A 20,103-nucleotide genomic window follows, 5' to 3' on the forward strand; every position below is an offset into this window, starting at 1 on the left:
CTGTGTTCGGTCCCTCTGGAGCTAATGGTGTCCAGTAGCCTAAGAAGCCCAATCCACTCTGCACTTCAGGTGAGTTCGCTTCTTCTCCCCTTAGTCCCTCGATGCAGTGAGCCTGTTGCCAGCAGGTCTCACTGAAAATAAAAAACCTAAAACTAAAACTTTCACTAAGAAGCTCAGGAGAGACCCTAGTGTGCACCCTTCTCGGCCGGGCCCAAAAATCTAACTGAGGCTTGGAGGAGGGTCATAGGGGGAGGAGCCAGTGCACACCAGGTAGTCCTAAAGCTTTTACTTTTGTGCCCAGTCTCCTGCGGAGCCGCTATTCCCCATGGTCCTTACGGAGTTCCCAGCATCCACTAGGACGTCAGAGAAAAAGTGAAGGTTCTGGAGTGACCATCTCAGTCTCCTGACCTCAATATCATTGAGCCACTCTGGGGGAGATCTCAAACGTGCAGTTCATGCAAGACAGCCCAAGAATTTACAGGAACTGGAGGCTTTTTGCCAAGAAGAATGGGCAGCTTTACCATCTGAGAAAATAAAGAGCCTCATCCACAAATACCACAAAAGACTTCAAGCTGTCATTGATGTTAAAGGGGGGCAATACACGGTATTAAGAACTGGGGTATGTAAACTTTTGATCAGGGTAATTTGGGTAGTTTCTGTGTCATTATGATTTAAAAAAGAGTAAACACAGTTGTTTGACAAGAAATGGCTTCACCCAACCACTAACCATGAGTGAAAGAAAAGTTTGTGAGTTATCATTCATATTCTCTGACAAATGGCCAGAAAATCACAAATTCTGTTAGGGTATGTACACTTATGAGCACAACTGTATATAGAACCAATTTATGCGTTGTTTACTCAGGAAAATATGTGCCGGAAACACTGTACTTTACCATATTAATGACATGTAACAGAACATGTAAAAACAATGGAGCACTGGAGCGCTTTAATGCAGGTGTGGACTATACCCATTCCCTACAGTCTCTTTGTTTACCTAGGATTAGATCTACTGACGCTGAAGAACTGTTGTATAAAATTACAGAGGCATTGATTTAGATTAATGTATATGTTTTCTATTACCTTATTTTCTGTCAATTAAAATTGATTTGCAGTTTAGTCATTCCCACTGCTCTGTTGTACATTTAACACTGCACTCCCACCATGCCCAGCCCATATGCTCCAATTTAAGTCAGTGCTTCTGTCTTTAACTGTTTATATATTGATGAACTTATGACCAGGTCTAATTCACATATTTACATTTATTGACAATTCATTAAAAAAATAGTATATGTAAAGTTATTTTCTAATTTTGCCAATCATCCACTTCAACCACAAATGGTTCCCTTACAATTTTCTGCCCACTGTTTACTATGACACAGTCTTGTAGTGGGCGATCTTTGTCGTCTGTCTCTTGGAGCTCTATGGAGTGCACCACAGCCTATTGAAGGAAACAAAGATATAAGTGGCAGGTTAGCAGTAGAAATACATTACAAAGACAGTAACTCTTTCATGCATGAATTATGATAACCTAACAGACTTAAAAAAAATAGGAATTTAATACCTACCAGTAATTCCTTTTCTCCTAGTCCATAGTGGATACTGAGGGTCTTGTACTTTAGTACCATGGGGTATAGATCAGGACCACTGGAGCCTGGCACTTTAAAACTTTTAGTGCGTGTATGTGTGTGGTGGCTCCTCCGTTCTATGCCCCTCCTACCAGACCCAGTTTAGAAAAATGTGCCCAAGGAGCCAGGTGCACTTTTCTGGAGCTCCAGAGATTTTTCTTTAAATTTAATTTGGTTTATTTTTTTCAGGTAGCTCTGCTTGGCAAACAGACTACCTACTTCGTGGGACTTAGGAAGTTGGTTTGGTTCCCCCCTCTGAGGGTTAATGGTTCGTAATCCCAGCTGAAAGGACACTGAGGTGCTGATCACTGATAGTCAGTATGTGTGCCCACGCCAGCAGCTAGCCACAACCCTCTAACAGATGCCGAAGCCGGTGTCTAAAGAGTTAAACTCCCTGGCCAGGGAGGCTTGGTTAAACCCTGAAAAAAATAAAAATGTAAACAGGTGCGGTGAGTGTTACACCGGGGCCCTGGTTAGCGGGTCCTTGGTGCAGTTTGGCAGCATGTCACACGGCGGTCATGGGCCCGGAGCTGCGGTGCCCGCCATTGACAAACTGGCTCAGGGCTGTTGTTGTTGTCTTTAAGGCTTTGTGTGGACTGTTTAATGCATTTCTCATGTGTTTTCCTACTGTGGCCAGTATAATCTTTGTGAGGGACTGCGCGCCATTGCATCCATGCCATCTTACATAATCTGGGCAAGGGCACGTTCCTGTGGGTATATGCTAGGGAATTTTGAAGGAATAGGAACAGAACCTGACCAAACTGCCATAGACTTCTTTAAAACCTGAGTGTCAGTCACAGTATGAGCTACCCTAGTATAGATCTGAGAGAACATTCCCTTAAAGAGGTCAGCCATTCTGGCTCAGTAATAGGGATCTGAGACAAGACATTACATTCCTGTGTACAAGGAATGTCCTCTGCAGCATTGGAGAAGAAATGTCCTCTGCAGCATAACACATAGGCCCTCATTCCGAGTTGTTCGCTCGCAAGCTGCTTTTAGCAGCATTGCACACCTAAGCCGCCGCCTACTGGGAGTGAATCTTAGCTTATCAAAATTGCGAACGAAAGATTCTCAAAATTGCGAATAGAAATTTCTTAGCAGTTTCTGAGTAGCTCTACACTTACTCTGCCACTGCGATCAGTTCAGTCAGTTTCGTTCCTGGTTTGACGTCACAAACACACCCAGCATTCACCCAGACACTCCCCCGTTTCTCCAGCCACTCCCGCCTTTTTCCCAGAAATGGTAGCGTTTTTTCACACACTCCCATAAAACGGCCAGTTTCCACCCAGAAACACCCACTTCCTGTCAATCACATTACGATCACCAGAACGAAGAAAAAACCTTGTAATGCCGTGAGTAAATTACCAAACTTCTTAGCAAATTTACTTGGCACAGTCGCAGTGCGAACATTGCGCATGCGCAATTAGCGGAAAATCACTGCGATGCGAAGAAAATTACCGAGCGAACAACTCGGAATGACCACCATAGAGTCCCTGGACATGGCTTTGTGAGAAACATACACCCACACACACAGGAAAATGTCAGACACAGTTTCCCCCCAAGTATGCCACAGAGAAACACAGAGCTTGGAGCCAGCACACACACAGCGCTTCCCTAGGTAGATATAATACAACTACCTGGCGCTGACTGTGTACCTTAATAGACTACACAGTAATTACACAGCCTCCCCCCCTTGTACAACCCCCTGGTACCGCACAGGATAGCTGGAGTTGCTTGGAGGGACAGCTCTCCCTGTCAGTGTCTCTGTACTGGATCTGCAGGCAATAAAAAATGTCGCTGAACGCTGCTGGATCTGCTCTGAGGAGAAGCTCCGCCCCCTGAAACATGGCGCTGCTTCTCGCCCTTTACATCTTTATACTGGCCTGAGGTATGGTGCTGGCAGCGTTACCGAGGTCCCTGACAGCCTGAGTGACCAGTGTAGGGCATAGGCGCTGGATCAGGGCGCCCCTCATAGCGCCGCACTGTGTACCGCTGAGCCTCCGGAGCGCAGTTAGTACTGCGCTCCCACCCTGTTGCCGCCATCTTCACATCGGCTCCCCGCTTGCCGAGGGGACCGGTGACTCACTCGCCACCGGAATCTTCTGGCTCTGTTAGGGGGTGGCGGCATGCTGCGGGAGTGAGCGGTCGCCTGGGGCGGCTAATTATCATCACCCTCAGGAGCTCAGTGTCCTGTCAGTGGAGATAGTGGCTTTTAACCTCGCAGGGTTGCACACTACTCCCCCCCCCTAAGTCCCACGGAGCAGGGAGGCTTTTGCCAGCAGCCTCCCTGTGCCTAACTAAGAAAAATAATAAAACTAGAAAAACTCCTATGGAGCTCCCCTAGCTGTGACCGGCTCCTCCGGGAACATTTTCTAAACTGAGTCTGGTAGAAGGGGCATAGAGGGAGGAGCCGTCCCACACTGTTAAACTCTTAAAGTGCCAATGGCTCCTAGTGGACCCATCTATACCCCATGGTACTAATGTGGACCCTATCATCCTCTAGGACGTAAAAGAAAAATGTTTTATAGTATTCTTCAGGGCTTTTTAGACCATAAAACTAAAGAAGTTACTGTATACAAGTGTCCACTTGAGTGGACAGCATGCATCTGCGACATACAACATTGCCCTATTATGGAATAGTATTTTAACCACGAACGTTTGAAAACAATCGGTTTTTATGCCTGTTCAGGGATGTATTCATCCAGAAACAAAAATGTTCTCAGTATTTTCAATATTTTTTTTTTACTTTTGATGTTTCTTTCAGTGACATGAGGTCAGGTGAGACAGAACCTCTCCTGTCACACTCCAGAGTTTTGACTATAAAAACGATATGAAACCTTCAAAGAAGATCTAAATGTCTTCTTTGTATTATTCTAATCCTTTTTATAGTCAAAACAACGGAGTATACTGGTATATGACAGGTAAGTGCCTCCCCAGCCATTTACCTCACCGGACGTCTCTGTAAGACATAATGGCCCTCATTCCGAGTTGATCGCTCGCTAGCTATTTTTTGCAGAGCAGCGATCAGATAGTCGCCGCCTCTAGGTGAGTGTATTTTCGCTTTGCAAGTGTGCGAACGCTTGTGCAGCCGAGCAGGATGAAAAAGTTTTTTGCAGTTTCCGAGTAGGTCTGAACTTACTCAGCCCTTGCGATCACTTCAGCCTGTCCGGTCCCGGAATTGACGTCAGACACCCGCTCTGCAAACACTTGGACACGCCTGCATTTTTCCAACCACTTCCTCGGTCAATTGCCACCCATAAACACCGGCTGTGCGAATGGATTCTTCGCTAGAAGCATTGCACAGCAATGATGCTGTTTGTACCCGTAGGACGTGCATGCGCATTGCGGTGCAGTTTTGCCGTTTTAACTGATCGTTGCGCTGCGAAAATCGGCAGCGTGCAATCAACTCGGAATGACCCCCAATGACTTAAACAGCAGGAGCACATTCTATGGACAAGTGGGATCTTCAACAGTTTACAAATGGTGCACAAGACTGTCTTTGAAGTGCAGCTATAAATACATTAAGCATGACAACTTGTAGGATTAAGGCCAGCATTAGGAATGCGCTTTTTGGGCAAAGAAAAAAAAAACATTGCTTTAAAGCATGCAATCTTAAACTTTATTAATTTAAAATTTCTATTTTTTTCACCTTCAATACATCTTCCTTTATACCTTAATGCAGAGGTTCCGAAACGCGGTCCTCAAGGCACCCTAACGGATCACGTTTTAAGGATATCTATGGCTCAGCCCAGATAGTTAAATCAAATTGACTAAGGTACTAATTAAGTCACCTGTGGCCAAGCATGGATATACTTAAAACCTGAACTGTTAGGATGCCTTGAGGACCACGTTTGGTAGTGATGATAGGCTCATGATAGTGCGGGGCCAAACCTGAATTTTTTTTAATTACATTTTTGGAAAAATACAATTAGCTGAAAAGCTCCTAGCTGTGCAAATAGGGGCTGATTCTGAGTTGGATCCAGCCATATCTCTGAGACAGCCACGGTCAGTATCCGTAGTAAAAGAGATTGTTGACTTTAGGTACATCATTGTTCACAACATTGAAACTTACACCAGCCCTATGGCAGGTGTGGTTTCTCCATCTGAGTATGGCCTCCTATGTGAGTGGTTGAGCATCTGTGTACGCAGCCACTTTCACTGACACGCTCATTAGACGGACCATCTCAGAGCCACAGCGGTGACTGTACAAACACGGGCCCTCATTCCGAGTTGATCGCTCTGTATTTTTCATCGCATCGCAGTGAAATTCCGCTTAGTACGCATGCGCAATATTCGCACTGCGACTGCGCCAAGTAATTTTACAATGGAGATAGTATTTTTACTCACGGCTTTTTCATCGCTCCGGCGATCGTAATGTGATTGACAGGAAATGGGTGTTACTGGGCGGAAACAGGCCGTTTTATGGGCGTGCGGGAAAAAACGCTACCGTTTCCGGAAAAAACGCAGGAGTGGCCGGGGAAACGGGGGAGTGTCTGGGCGAACGCTGGGTGTGTTTGTGACGTCAAAACAGGAACGACAAGCACTGAACTGATCGCAGATGCCGAGTAAGTCTGAAGCTACTCTGAAACTGCTAAGTAGTTAGTAATCGCAATATTGCGAATACATCGGTCGCAATTTTAAGAAGCTAAGATTCACTCCCAGTAGGCGGCGGCTTAGCGTGTGTAACTCTGCTAAAATCGCCTTGCGAGCGATCAACTCGGAATGAGGGCCACAATCGGGACGCATGCACAGAAGAAAATAAATTGCTCCACTGCATCAGACATTGCGTCCGACTCCATTGCCAGTTATTATACTAGGTAGAACCTCGCCTTCCTTTGCTCACACCATGGCAAGGTTCCGTGGTGTGCTAGAGACTGAAAGCTTGCAGCTCCTTGAATCCAACCTTTTACATATGAAGTTTTACTGTATCAAATGCAGCTGGATGTTGTGTGTGACATCACAGTGAAAGTAATGATCTCCAATCGGTCAGCCACTTCCACAAAAGTATATCAATCAAGATACTACAGTTGTGGTGGCCTATGCTGGTCTACCACTCATGGCCAGGATTAACTGTGTCTGCGATTCCTCACCAACCCATCATACAGTTTTCCGAGTTTGTAAATAAATGTTAGTGAATAGGAATATTGGGGGTAATTCAGAGTTGACCGCAGCAGCAAATTTGTTAGCAGTTGGGAAAAACCATGTGCACTGCTGGTGTGGCAGCTATAACGTGCAGAGAGAGTTAGATTTGGGTGGGTTATTTTGTTTCTGTACAGGGTATATACTGGCTGCTTTATTTTTACACTGCAATTTAGATTTCAGTTTGAACACACCCCACTCAAATCTAACTCTCTCTGTACATGTTACATCTGCCCCTCCTGCAGTGCACATGGTTTTGCCCAACTGCTAACAAATTTGCTGCTGCGATCAACTCTGATTAAGCCTATTGACTTTTAGTCATTTCACAGTGAGTGGGTTCGTTTTTTGTATTTACATTTTTCAGGTTTTTGTGGTTTACCCCAAAAAATTGTATGACAAGTCGAGCAAAAAAAAAAACAAGCTTTAATTGTCACTTGAACTAGTAATGCTGACCAAATGCTTTGGGTGTGACCACTGAGGTTGAAAGGTTTCCCTTACAGTAATAACAATATTAGTAATTACCCTACTCCTAACAGTTCCCATTCCAGAGGAAAACAACCCATACTGTGACGTACAGGTTCAGGATTTGTGGAGGGGCACACTGACATGCATCTCAATAACGCACTACTGATTAAGCATGCTTCCAGTCTTCTGGTCTGAGTAGGGGTAACTTAAATTTAAAAATCAATTGTTTTATTATCGGCAGCTTCTGTGATGCAGTATAAACTGTGGTCTTCAACAACAACTCAAGCAGCCAGCCAAGGTGCTGCATGCAGAACTTACATTATGCATGGTGATACTACTGCATGGTGTATGCGCTGGTAACCAATTTGCCCACACTTGAGACCAGTTGAAGCATTCTATCTGCATGTGTAAGTGTATGAGATACCACTTCAGATTTCCATGACCTGTATTGGGGCACCCCTTCTTCAGCTATGTAATCACTGTACTCATCAGTGCATTTACCCTTAAATAGCCGTATGTTTTTGTAGTAGGGTACTATAAATGCATAAGAAACTAGCAAAAAAACCCTCATACAAACGCTTTCTTTCACAACTGCACCAGCAGTGTTGCTTTAAAATATACAGGTACTAGAGTTGCATATACTCTCACAAATGAGGGACTGTTTGCTGCGAGACCATTCTCTTCTGTCCCATAAATATAATATAGTCTACTTAATGACTCATCATTTACAGCATATTATAGACAGCTCCATTTGCAAGTAACAAGACTAGATACTATATAAATACTTAGGAGAGTAGTGGTGTCAGGTCTGTGACATATATTCTCATCATAGGGCTCCAGTCTGGTGTGTGCTTATTCCCATTACCGTGTCCCCTCCAGCAGCTGGCTTTAATACCACCATTATGCTACAACAAGCAGTAAACGCAAGGCAGCTGCCATTGTGAAACCATTCATTCACAGGTCAGAGCAAGATGACAGTATGTCTGGAATCAGGACAGAGGGCGAGTCTCTAAGTATTAAATAACTTCTGCGTTTTCTCCCTCACTGGCTTCATTACAGGAGGTATTTAATCCATGCTACATCACTGGACACCCTGGGGGAATGAGCTGATGAGGTGTTCTCAGATATCTCCATGGCATGCAACACCTGAGGAAGCATGAGTCGGAGGTGGGATGCCTGCAGGATAAAATACCCTACTTTATGAAAGCCTAAGAGAAATAACAATAAAAAACTACACACAGCAGATGGTAAGGATACGTTCTGTGTTGGAAGAATATATGCATTGTAAGTCTCCCAGAGTTGGCACTTTATCCCTCTCCAAGATTTGATACATCTCCTCCCTCGTTACGGTCAGGAAATTCTAACTTTCTGGTTGTTTGATGTATCAGTGAGAAGGACTCCACCAAGTATTGCTGGCTACTGTTTCATCTTTACAACTGCTGAGTAAAAAACAGACTGACTGACTATGAGAAGATTGGAGAGCTAGAGAAGACTTCAGGAAGAAGGAATTGGAACAGTGTGAGAAGTCAGGAGTAATGGAGCCTAACCGCTACCTTTGGCTATTTGTCTTTCTAATGTTTACGTTATAAAGTAATTTATATAGGGGGTTATTCAGTAAGGATTGGTAGTAACGAGGTAACAACCATAGTCAATCCCATTCATTTGCTCAAACTGTAAGAGGTCTCTAAACAAAATAAATAATATCAGACAGGCTACCACTGACTGAGTACTGTAGTTATTCTTCCCAAACATTTACATTATGGTGCCAAAGCAACCTGGAACATTTCTTATATTTGCATCCCACAGAAATATATTATAGGATTGGTAAAATAGCTGATCAAGGGCCTGTGTCAGAGATGGATGCAGCTGCTGTATGAAAATCTGCTATGCAGCAGAATGCGCCTTGTGTAAATAGGCCCATGCTTGTGTGATCCAGTGCTGCATCTGGAGACGCATCAGATCACAAGTGGGGAATGTTATGTTTTAATAGCTATTTTGTTGCAATATTGACTTTAGGGTAGTAGTGTGCCCCAAACAAAAGCCTCTTAAAAAAAAAAAAAAAAAAAAAGGAGTCAGGAAGTCTGCATCAGAAGGTGCAGACCCTGGCCTCTCAACTCCCAGAGAATGGGGTCGAGACACCTCCATTTTTTGTAGAATGCCGCCCAGCTCTGCCCACCCCCAAACACCAGCAGCCTGTCAATCGGGCTGCAGCTTGAGGGCGTGCACCTACACGGATCTGATTCGGCACATGCGCCCCACCATCGGAGATGTATGTAAACCATCAGGTTATGTACATCCCAGAATCATGCCACAAGGCAGTTGTTGGAATTTGTTTACATTTACCGTGGTGACAAGAGAAGAAAGCCTTCTTTTTAAATACTCACATAGCCACATTCAGGGGTAAATGTATGAAGCAGTAATAAGAGAGGAGAAGTGAACCAATGGAGAAGCTGCCCATGACAACCAATCAGCTGCTCTGTATAATTTTATAGTATGCAAATTAGAAATGTTACTTCAATGCTGATTGGTTGCCATGGGCAACTTCTTCACTGGCTCACTTCTCCACTCTTATCACTGCTTCATACATTTAACCCCCAATTTGAAACTAAACGAGAAGTCTAACAGAAAATTCTTAAGTGGCATTAAATATCGCCCAGGTTGTAAGAAGAACTATTGATTATGGGTATATTTATGTATTGGCTCAACTGGCTAACCACATAACAGACATATATGATGATTATTTTAGCTATGTGGCCACAGGAAATGCTAACTTGTAAATCAGAACTTGTACAGCATAGGATGGTATTTATTTGACCAGAAGAACTAGTGGATGTTGTGTTAGTATTGTTGAAATTAAATTTAAAGTAAAATGTCACACATCATCAATGATACACAGAATTCTACAGTGATAAATTAATTTAAAGCATGCTACAGAAATAGCCAAATGATTTTTTTTGCCATTAGATTCTGCAAACTAGTTTAGTGGGGAATTTTTTTTTTTATTGTCCATATTAAGTAGTTTTATTATGATGGTCTGTTTTATTTTGATGATGGTCTTAGCTTTTTGTTTTTTTATTGTTATGTGAGCTATAAAAGTGGGTTCCGGTATGAATGGTCGACAATGTTAAGGTCGGCCACTATTGGTCGACACTGACATGGTCGACATGGACAAATGATTGACCCATGAAAATGGTCGACACATGAAAAGGTCGAAATGGATTTTGGAACTGTTTTTGGTGTAATTTTTCCGTGACATGACCAGGAACCCCAATTAGTGTACCGCTCGCCATGTTGCGGGCAAGGTGTCTCGCTTCACTCGGCACAGGTTACCGTTCCCGATGGTAGTCCACGTGGATGGTAAAGAATTAAAAAGTTTTAAATACTTTTTTTTTTAAAAAGCCATGTCAACCTTTTCATGTGTTGACCTTTCATGTGTTGACCATTTTCATGTGTCGACCATTTGTCCATGTCGACCATGTCAATGTCGACCAATAGTGGTCGACCTAATGAGTGTCGACCTTAACATTGTCGCCCATCTGAACGGATACCATGAAAATGTAAGGTTATAGAATAATATGTATCCCAACTGAATGCCAGAACAGTACAATGATTTAAACTTGCAGATATAAAATAAGAAACATTGTAAAAATACCTTAACTGTATTAGGACCCATCCCTAAAAACTATGATATGGAAACTGGAAATCAGGTGCATTATTTGAACTCTACAGTTGAACATCATGTATTCTGACTGACTGAAGTGTTTGGACCAGGGAGTAAATGTAACAGGGTCCGCATCGCCAAAGGTGGTGCAGGACTTCAGGCGCGAATGCCTGTATTTTTAAACGGCAATTACTGTATTTACAAGGCAAAACCAGGTTGGTTTTACCTTGTAAATGATTGCCACTTTAAAAATACAGGCATTCTCACATGAAGTCCCGCACCTCCGCCAACACAGACACTATTATATGTACCCACTGTTCTATGGTTGTAAGCCTCAATTCATGGTTTTACTAGTTAGAACTCACTGCTCCTGCCATTGGAAGGAGGGCACTCAAGACTGAAGTGTATGCTGATATATTACATGTGCTGCGGTGCCAGTGGTATGATCTACAATTAGCAATAAACTCCACTTTTTGGACAACTACAACTGGATCAACAAACAGGTATTTACTTTTAATAGTGTCCTATTACGCACCATGATATTTAGAGATGGATGGTGAGGCTCGCTTACCAGAGAAAGGGAGAGAAATGGCCCTATGGAGCGATTGTAACTGGTCGCTAATATTATACTGAATGTCCTAGTCCTACAGTAGGTGGAACACTAATGCATACCATTACATATATACTTAAGCACTTACATACTCGTGCTTGGCTGATGTTTATGACTATGCAATGATTTGTAGATTTTTCTAAATAAGTTATTTTACATGGTTAGTAATGACATTGCTTTGTCACATGACTTGTGAGATTGTTATCCCTGCATATGAAGAGGAACTCATACAGGCAATTCTTTCAGTATATTACACCAGCATTGCATGGAATAATATAGCACCTGCTGAAAAAGGGAAATGGGTAATCAGAAGTCATCAGGGGCAGAACATAGGGGGTCATTCTGACCTGATCGCACGCTGACGTTCATCGCAGCGCAGTGATCACGTCAGACGTATGCATGCGACGAAGCCGCAGTGCGACGGCGCATGGCTGACAGCCGACGGCTGTCGCTGCCTAGCGATCGCCTGTGCCTGATTGACTGGCAGGGGCGGTCGCTGGGTGGGTGGGGGCGGCGTTTGGCTGCCGTTTTGTGGGTGCGGTCCGGCCAACACAGGCGTGGCCGGACCGTGCGGGGCGTCACACGCCGCCTCTGCGACCCAGGAAGCGACGAGTAGCTCCCGGTCAGCACGCAAAAGCTGCACTGGTAGGGAGCTACTCCTGAAGTGCAAAAGCATCAGTGTGCCTGATCGTAGCCCTGCTAAATTTTGCAGGGCTACGATCAGGTCTGAATTAGGCCCATAGTGGAGGCCTCTTCTATATTGTGCAGTTGCATGACTGCAAATACATCTCCGCAGGGGTTTCATTGTGCATGTGCCGAACCATGCTCTAAAACGGATTCATCCGAAGGGTGTGCAGCTAGGCAAATCTAGGAAAGGAGGTAGTTCATGTCTTTGATGTTTGCCAAGTCTTCCTACCTATAATCTGCTGATTGCTGATAAAAAGTGCAGGGAGGCTGTGCAGAATGCTGCTGTCAGTACTTACCATGCCTTCCAGCACTTTTCCAAACACAACATGCTTTCCATTTAGCCATGAGGGCCGAGTGGTGGAGATGAAGAACTGTGAGCCGTTAGTATCTGGCCCTGAATTTGCCATGCTCACCCAACCAATGCCATAGTGCTTGAGTTTAAAGTTCTCATCAGGAAACTGGTCTCCATAGATACTCCTACCTGCAACACAAATAGCAACCACCATGATCTGCATTATTATAAAAGAATACATATTGTACCAATTTCCTTCTCTCCCACAGACAGCATCATTCATGAATACCAGGAAGGAAAAAGCATTCTCCTATTGGAAATTAAAAATGTTCACAATTAGAAAAGGTTGATTACTGCCCACTATAACGCAGGTCAGAAGTAAGTGGGTACTTAAATGAACGTGGTGGGCTATTTTTCCACCAATATGCTATAGTGACATCTTAGGGTATGTTGAGAAGACTCAAGTTTACCTCCTGTCCCATCTCCGGCTGTGAAATCTCCTCCTTGGATCATAAAGTCTTTGATCACTCTGTGAAACTTGCTGCCTTTATAGCCAAAACCTTTCTGCATTGCAAGGAAATAAAGCATTAACATTGTATAGAGTGTGCCCTGTAATTACATGTACTGCTGGGGATACATACAGGCTTTCTCACTTCACATATATATGGGTCAGTCATTGACTGGGATAATCCACTGCAATTGCTTCTTTTCTTCCAGTACTTGCACATGTAGGGGCTAATTGTCAGCCCGCGACTAATTAATTAAGTGCTGCATCGTTGTGCGGTAAGCTCCAGAGAGCGCATTTAGCACAGATATTTCCTCGCCGCCTCAGGAGCTGCAAGGAACAATCTCCATTAAATGCACCCACTAGGGCTTTTTGCATGGGGTAACCCATCGATTCCAGTTACTTAACGCAGGGAAATGCAGAATGATTGAATATGCCTGGGCATTAAACCTGAAGCGCTACCCCTGTGATAAACACTGTGGGTAAATGAATCTGCCCCTAAAAGCCCTATTTTACAGTAAGACACAAACTAAGCTAAAGAGGGCAAATTTGCATCTGGGCAAACCATGCTGTTACAGACAGGGTGCAAATGATTTTCTTAGCAGACAGGGAAAGTACTGGCTGCGTAAACATGTAACACATATATTTTAATATAACAGATGTGGGGCTGAGCTAGGATGTGCCCCCCTCCCAAGCCTAAAGCTGTCTGCACATGTAACTTTGCCCCCTTCAGTGCCACCCTGTTTTGCTAAAGTGTAAAATTGCACCTTCTACGTGAGTTTATTTCAAACTCCAAGTAAGGTCCTTATTGTGATACAGCTTAAAGAAAGCAAAGGTAACTGTGTATAACGTATGTAACCTCTGTGCACATATGACCACCATCTGCCAGCTGCTGCTGACATTAGACATCACTCAGCCTAGGCTTCTGCTGCATATGTAAGGAGGCAGGAAGGAATGAGAGGGCGTGAGTCATGCTTCACGGACACCTTTCCTCCCCACTTTCTGCAATTGCTTTTTCCCACAAAGAGAACTTTGTTCACTTGTCTACTTCTAAAGTGCTATGCATTTTATATAAGAAACCAAAAATGATTGTAATATTTTAATATCATTCTGGACCCATCAGATTGCTAGCTCTTGTGCCCACTGTTGCAGAGTCTCTCCCCATCTCACCCTCACTTTCGACCAGTATGGATTTTGCTACACATATAGCATGTCATTTCCATCTAGTATTTCTTGGGTCCTTACATATAGCTTTCTATACAAAGCTACTTAAATCACAGCATGTTTTGCCAGCTTAAACGTTACAAAGATGATAACTATTGATAATGATAATGGCAGACCACAATAGGGAGATATACATGAAAAGTAAAGCGGAAGAAAAGAATGGGAGACACTTCCACGGTGCAGATTATGGGGGTCATTCCAACCCGTTCGCACGGGTGCAGAATGCGCATGCGTGGCGGCCGCAGTGCGTGTGCGTGACGTTGCTGTCGCCGGGTTACGTCGCGGCTTAAGAAGAAAGCGGTCGCAGGACGGACCGCAAAGAAGATTGACAGGAACTGGGCGTTACAGGGCGGATCCGGAGCGTTTGGAGCCGTTTTTGGGGAGTGGTGAGTAAAACGCAGGTGTGCCCAGGAGAACAGAGGGCGGAGGAGTGACGTCAAAGCCAAGCCCATCATCGCTGGATCCATCGTACAGGGTAAGTAGGTATAGGCCTAGTCTTGTTTTGTGTGAATTTTTTTTAGCTTAGCAGGGCTGCACAAGCGATCGCAGCCCTGCTAAGCTAAAATACACTCCCCCCCCCCCCCCCCCCCCCCATAGGCGTGGCCTAGTTGATCGCAGCAGCAGCTAAAAGTTGCTGGCTGCGATCAACTCGGAATGACCACCTATATGAGCTGGAGCTCTTACGCCCATAAACAGAATGATATGATGCTGGAAATCTGATGTGCTGATCTCTGTCACTTGCACTATTCTTTCCTCCTAGTCTTGTCTCCTTTTCACGGGACAGTCAAGCTCATTAATAAAACTCCTCTAACTAAGTTCACTAGAGGGTATGGAGAGCTCCTCAGGGCAAGATAACATGGACAAGTCCATACAGAGGATAAGGACCCTGTTAAATATCACCGCCCTTCCCCCATCCTTCCTTACTTTCTGCTTGGACTTAATTTACTGCATCACATAGCATTAATATTGTAACTTGGAAAGAAATAATTCTCTGAATCCATAACTTTTTTGTTCAGGAAACATAAACATCTTTCATTCAAGATCAAGGCTACATATATACTGTAAATCTGCTAGGTAGCCCATATCCTTATGGTCCATTTAAGTAAAAAAATTCTGGCAATCACAACCTGTGTTTGTTTTCTTACTTTGTGATTGGTCCTCCAGCTCTCACCTTACTGTCCCCCCTTCTCCTCACTTTTTGGCAGCTTCGGGTAAGGGTAGTAGCATGTTAATAAATCTTTTCTACAAGTGGTAGCGCAGCTGTCATGTAGTTGGTTTGTAGACATCTGAGAGAATTTCAAGTTTGTAATATATGCAACTGCTATTTAAACTGAGAAGATATATTTTTTCACCATATGTATTATCATTTAGCAATACCACTTATTTGTTGGTCATTTGTGACATGAACACAAGAGACTGCGATATTTGCAAAGCAGATGATTTGCTACCGGGATCTTGCACACAGTTTTGTCATCAGGATATTGGGCCTTATTCAGCTTCAGCTGCAAAATCGCTAATCAGACGATTATTGGATGACTGTACATGCGCTGTGTCCGTATTGCATGAGCATTAAGGCCAAAAATGCGTTCCCAATGCGATCACAGGCCGAGCAAACTGCAATCGCTTAGCAATTACCAGGAAGTAACCGTTAGTGGGAGGTAACATGGAGTTTGTGGGGAGTGGTTGTGAAAACGCAGGCGTCATGGCTGTTTTTTTGGGGTGTGCATCTGACGTCAGCTGCGATTGCTATGACTTAAAATATGGCACCCGCTGCAACTGCATTCTCATTATTCTGAGTAGCCCTGGGTCAACCACAACTGTCAATGGTACTCAATTTCTGCGTATGCATCGCAATTATACGAATGCATACGCAAATTTGAAAATGCAGCAGCGGGCATCTTTTTCCTTTCTGGGTGGCTCTTCACATGCGATTTTTATCAGAAGCAAGATTGAGAAAATCGCAATATCTGTCTTAATAGCGATCCGAGCTGAATGAGGAACATTGTTCAGTTGTCTTCACTGCAGGTCAACTTCATCTCGCCAGCCGTCCAGTCAGCATTATGGATACATTGGTGCAGAACACTGTTGCATTTAAAGTTTTCTAAGATGTTGACCCCTGGACATTGGACAGCGACCTCTATATGCAGTTTCAAGGATGAGTTTCTCAGAAACGGAGGGGCTCCCCAGCATGGACATAAGAGTACTATGGTTCTGTGGGGGAAATTCACATTGTATCCTAACTTTTCATCATTCTGGTAATAAAAATGTAACAAGAAAAACATTTTGCTAATTAATGTTGAAATCTAGTAGCAACCCGTCAGACTAGTTGCCCCAAAAGTTGAAATAAAAATAAAATAAACCTGTGTAGGTAACGTAGCATAAGCCTCCTTTAATGCACCCCTACATACATTGTCGGCTGTATAACATAAATACTTACTTCTCCAGTTGCCAGTGCAACAACATTTTTCACAGTTTTTGGGACAATCTTTCCAAACAAACCAATGACAATACGCCCAGCATTTCTTTCTCCGATCTTTATATCGAAAAAAATCTGCAAAACAGAAGAATAATGTAACATAGTACACATATACTGTACTACTGTATACCGAGAAAGGTTTCACACAAACATGAGAACAGAAGCCTTCCTCACACCTACATGAAAAGCCCATGAAGTTGTGTTCTCGCAATGTTAGTGAATGTGACACCATGTACATAATGAGTAAAGGTCTAACAAAAACTTTAAAGGTCAGACTATCTGCAGTCCTTGGCGGCGTGCGGCCTGCAGCCTACATGATTAGCGTGGACACTACAGGAATGAAAACAGCTCAGGATGACTGATTAAGGTGGAATTTACTGAAGGAGTATGGAAGACAGTCTCTCTTTATCAAACATTATATTTAACATTATGAACAAGAACATACATAAATTAAATTGTAAGATATGTATTCTCATATAGGCTGTCATCCAAGCATTTCTCTCTTAGGGGCCTATTTATCACTAAATATTTTCGGCTTACTACCCGAAAAACACCTGTTTTCGGGGGTAACCGAAAATATTTAGTGTCACCTCAATGTATTACAGAGGGACTGCACACATATCTCTGATCTGCTGCGATCCCTCCATTCCAGACAGCAGCTGCAGCCTCCATAGGTTTCTATGGGGGATGCGGTGCTGCCAGATTTACCAAGCTCCGGAATGCGAAGCAATCCCAAACTTGGCCCCCGCAGCTAACGCCGTCTGAAGAGATGGTGTTAGCCTGTTGTAGCTTATGTGTTACAGACTGCAAACTTAACCAGCAGAGGGTTCCCTCAGAACCCTTCCCGGCAATGGCTGCCACGCATCTCCTGGTGCTAGACATAAATCACTAGGAAGATGACCGCCGAGGCCATTTTCCCGGTGATTTGCGCATGTGCAATAGAGATATCCCTGTATGACCTGTGCATGTGTAGTAGTCTCCGGCATAAAACGAGAGGCTACTCGCTGCCAGGGAGGAGGGCACCCGCACGGAGCCTGCATGCGGGTCCTCTCCTCTCTTAAAATGCCTGTTTGGAGGGATACTCATTCTACTTTGAGCTCTTCCCGGGGCCTCCTCTTATCGGACCTGGTCTTCCAGCAAGAGCTTCTTACTTAATTAGTTTGAACAATAAAAAAATTTATGTAGCAAATTTAGGAGTAAAATATTTATCACATACACATTTAGAATGCAGATTAGGATAAATATGCCCCTTAATTAATGTAGTTAAAATGCCGCCAGACGGGATCAAGGTGGTCGGAATACCGATGCCAGAATCCCAAACAATGCCATAAAACCGGCGTCCAAATCCCGAAGGAGCTTGGGATTCCGGACATCGGTATGTTGATCGTTCTGCCAGCGGGATGCGCCCGCGGTTATGGTTTGCACCACCAGGGAGGGTTAGGGTAGGGGAGGATTAGGGTACTCTGATGGTTGGGATGATTCTGACCGCCGGCATCCCCTCCATTGGGATATCATACTGAGGGCGGGATGTACTAAAGGGAAAATGCGGTAAAACCCCCGTTTTCAGGGGTTTTACCGCATTTTCAAATATACTAAGACCCCACCGCTGGGTTTACGGCACCGGGGATATCGCCATCTTTTGATGGCGATACCCCATAGAAGCCTATGGGCTTCTTATCGCCGCCACATTCCGCCGCCGACCTGCGCCGCTCACGACGACCTCTCTACCCCCGGACCCCCTCCTCCTTCTCCCGCGCAGCACAGCCTTGTCTCCTTCCGGCTGCAGGGGGGAGAAGGAGGATCACGGGGACTCCCTGCACGTCACCTCCCGGGGCTGGGAGGTGACGGAAGCCGCCACAAACCTTGTCCTGTGGACCATCACTGATCGCAGGACACTCCTGGCATCGCTTTGTGATACTAATCGCATATGTTAGTACATATGCAATTAGCATCATTGCGTTGACCAGCGATGACCCGCGATCAGTGACAGTACATCCCGCCCTGAATCTCCTTAATCATTTCATATGGACAAAATGTTATAGCTCTGTGTTGATGAAAGTAAAATCCACTTTTACAAATTGTAAACGTATTTAATTTCCATCATGTGGTCATTTCAAGTTGAACTGTGGCCGGGCCTTGTGAAGAAGTTATCTGCTTTGTATCCCAAGCACGACTTTATTAGATAGAGAGAAAGAGAGCAATAGATAGATAGATAGATAGATAGATAGATAGATAGATAGATAGATAGATAGATAGATAGATAGATAGATAGATGTTCCCCAATATGTGACACATACCACACCAGAGCCACCCCCTCCTTCCCCCCCTAACTCTACACACCAGCAGCTCGTACCCTGGCACAGTCCCCGGAGGGTGCAGTAGGCTACATGTAGCTGCCGGGGTAGAGTGTGCCCGGTCCAGCAGCAGCAGCCGGGCCAGTGCCGATGAGCGCTGTGTGTAGCAGGAGAACCCGGTACCTTATGAGTGACAGCGGGTCCTCTCTTCCTGTAGCTCTCCGACACCGGCAGTGTGTACAGAGTCAGGCACACTAGCAGCATAGCCCGGACCATCTCCACACAGCCACCGGCAGCATCTGCACTAAGATATGTGTACAGGCGGCTACGTCAGCAGAAGCAGCAGCAGCGCTCGGTGCCGGGGGCCGGGGATCTACCTCCTCCTGCCCTCCATATCCTGCAGCCATGCTACCGCCCGCCCCCTGCACTGAGTGACAGCGCCACTCACACAGCTCACAGTAATACCATTTTTGGGGGATTAGGATGAAAAACTGAATCCTCCGGCATGCTGGAATGGCCCGGCTCCCTGCAGCGACACAGTGCGGGAGGAGAGTGTGTGACAGCGGTCATGGTCGGGCATCACACCTCCCAACACCACTCTCTCCGGTAGGGACAGAATGCCCTGCTTCTGGACTTTTAATTGCTTTCTCTGTCCTTGAAGCCTGCACACCTGCGGCAAAGTCATTCTTCAGGTGAGCTGGCAGTGTGACCAGGGGCATATGCTGCTGCTGCGGATGCTCCATTACTCTGTAGTGAGAGACAGAAAGGAATCGGGGAAATGTTTTTCTAAAGCCCCATACACTAGGATGATAATGGCCAATTTCATACGATTTTGGCATTCGGCCCGATATATCGGATGAAATCGGGCATTTTGGAGGTGTTTCCGATCCCGATCCGATGCGCGTTCCCGTGAGCATCTGATCGGATCCTCCAGATTGAATGTGCTGCACATTCAATCATGTCCGACCCCGCAGGCATGGCTGGGATCGCCCAAGATATATTGTATGCAAAAGGACAGCATACGATGTGTCTTGAGCGAGGCTACCTGGGTGATCGTCGCGTTAGTGTATGGGGCCCTTAACATTACAAAGTGGGGGTTTTATGTTATTTTATATTTTAAAAATA

At 44.7% G+C, this 20,103-nt stretch overlaps 1 protein-coding gene across 1 annotated transcript; it reads right to left on the reverse strand.

Moving 5' to 3' along the window:
* Positions 1-1,244: 1,244 nt before the first annotated feature.
* Positions 1,245-19,369, reverse strand: PPIC (peptidylprolyl isomerase C). The gene is made up of 5 exons (XM_063964217.1): positions 19,162-19,369; positions 16,646-16,759; positions 12,950-13,043; positions 12,484-12,668; positions 1,245-1,438 (listed from the first exon to the last, which is right to left on the reverse strand). The coding sequence occupies exons 1-5, from the start codon at positions 19,252-19,254 to the stop codon at positions 1,304-1,306; spliced, it is 621 nt and encodes a 206-aa protein (XP_063820287.1). The 5' UTR covers positions 19,255-19,369; the 3' UTR covers positions 1,245-1,303.
* Positions 19,370-20,103: the final 734 nt, after the last annotated feature.

Source organism: Pseudophryne corroboree, chromosome 1 (assembly GCF_028390025.1).
Source record: "Pseudophryne corroboree isolate aPseCor3 chromosome 1, aPseCor3.hap2, whole genome shotgun sequence".
NCBI lineage: Eukaryota > Metazoa > Chordata > Amphibia > Anura > Myobatrachidae > Pseudophryne > Pseudophryne corroboree.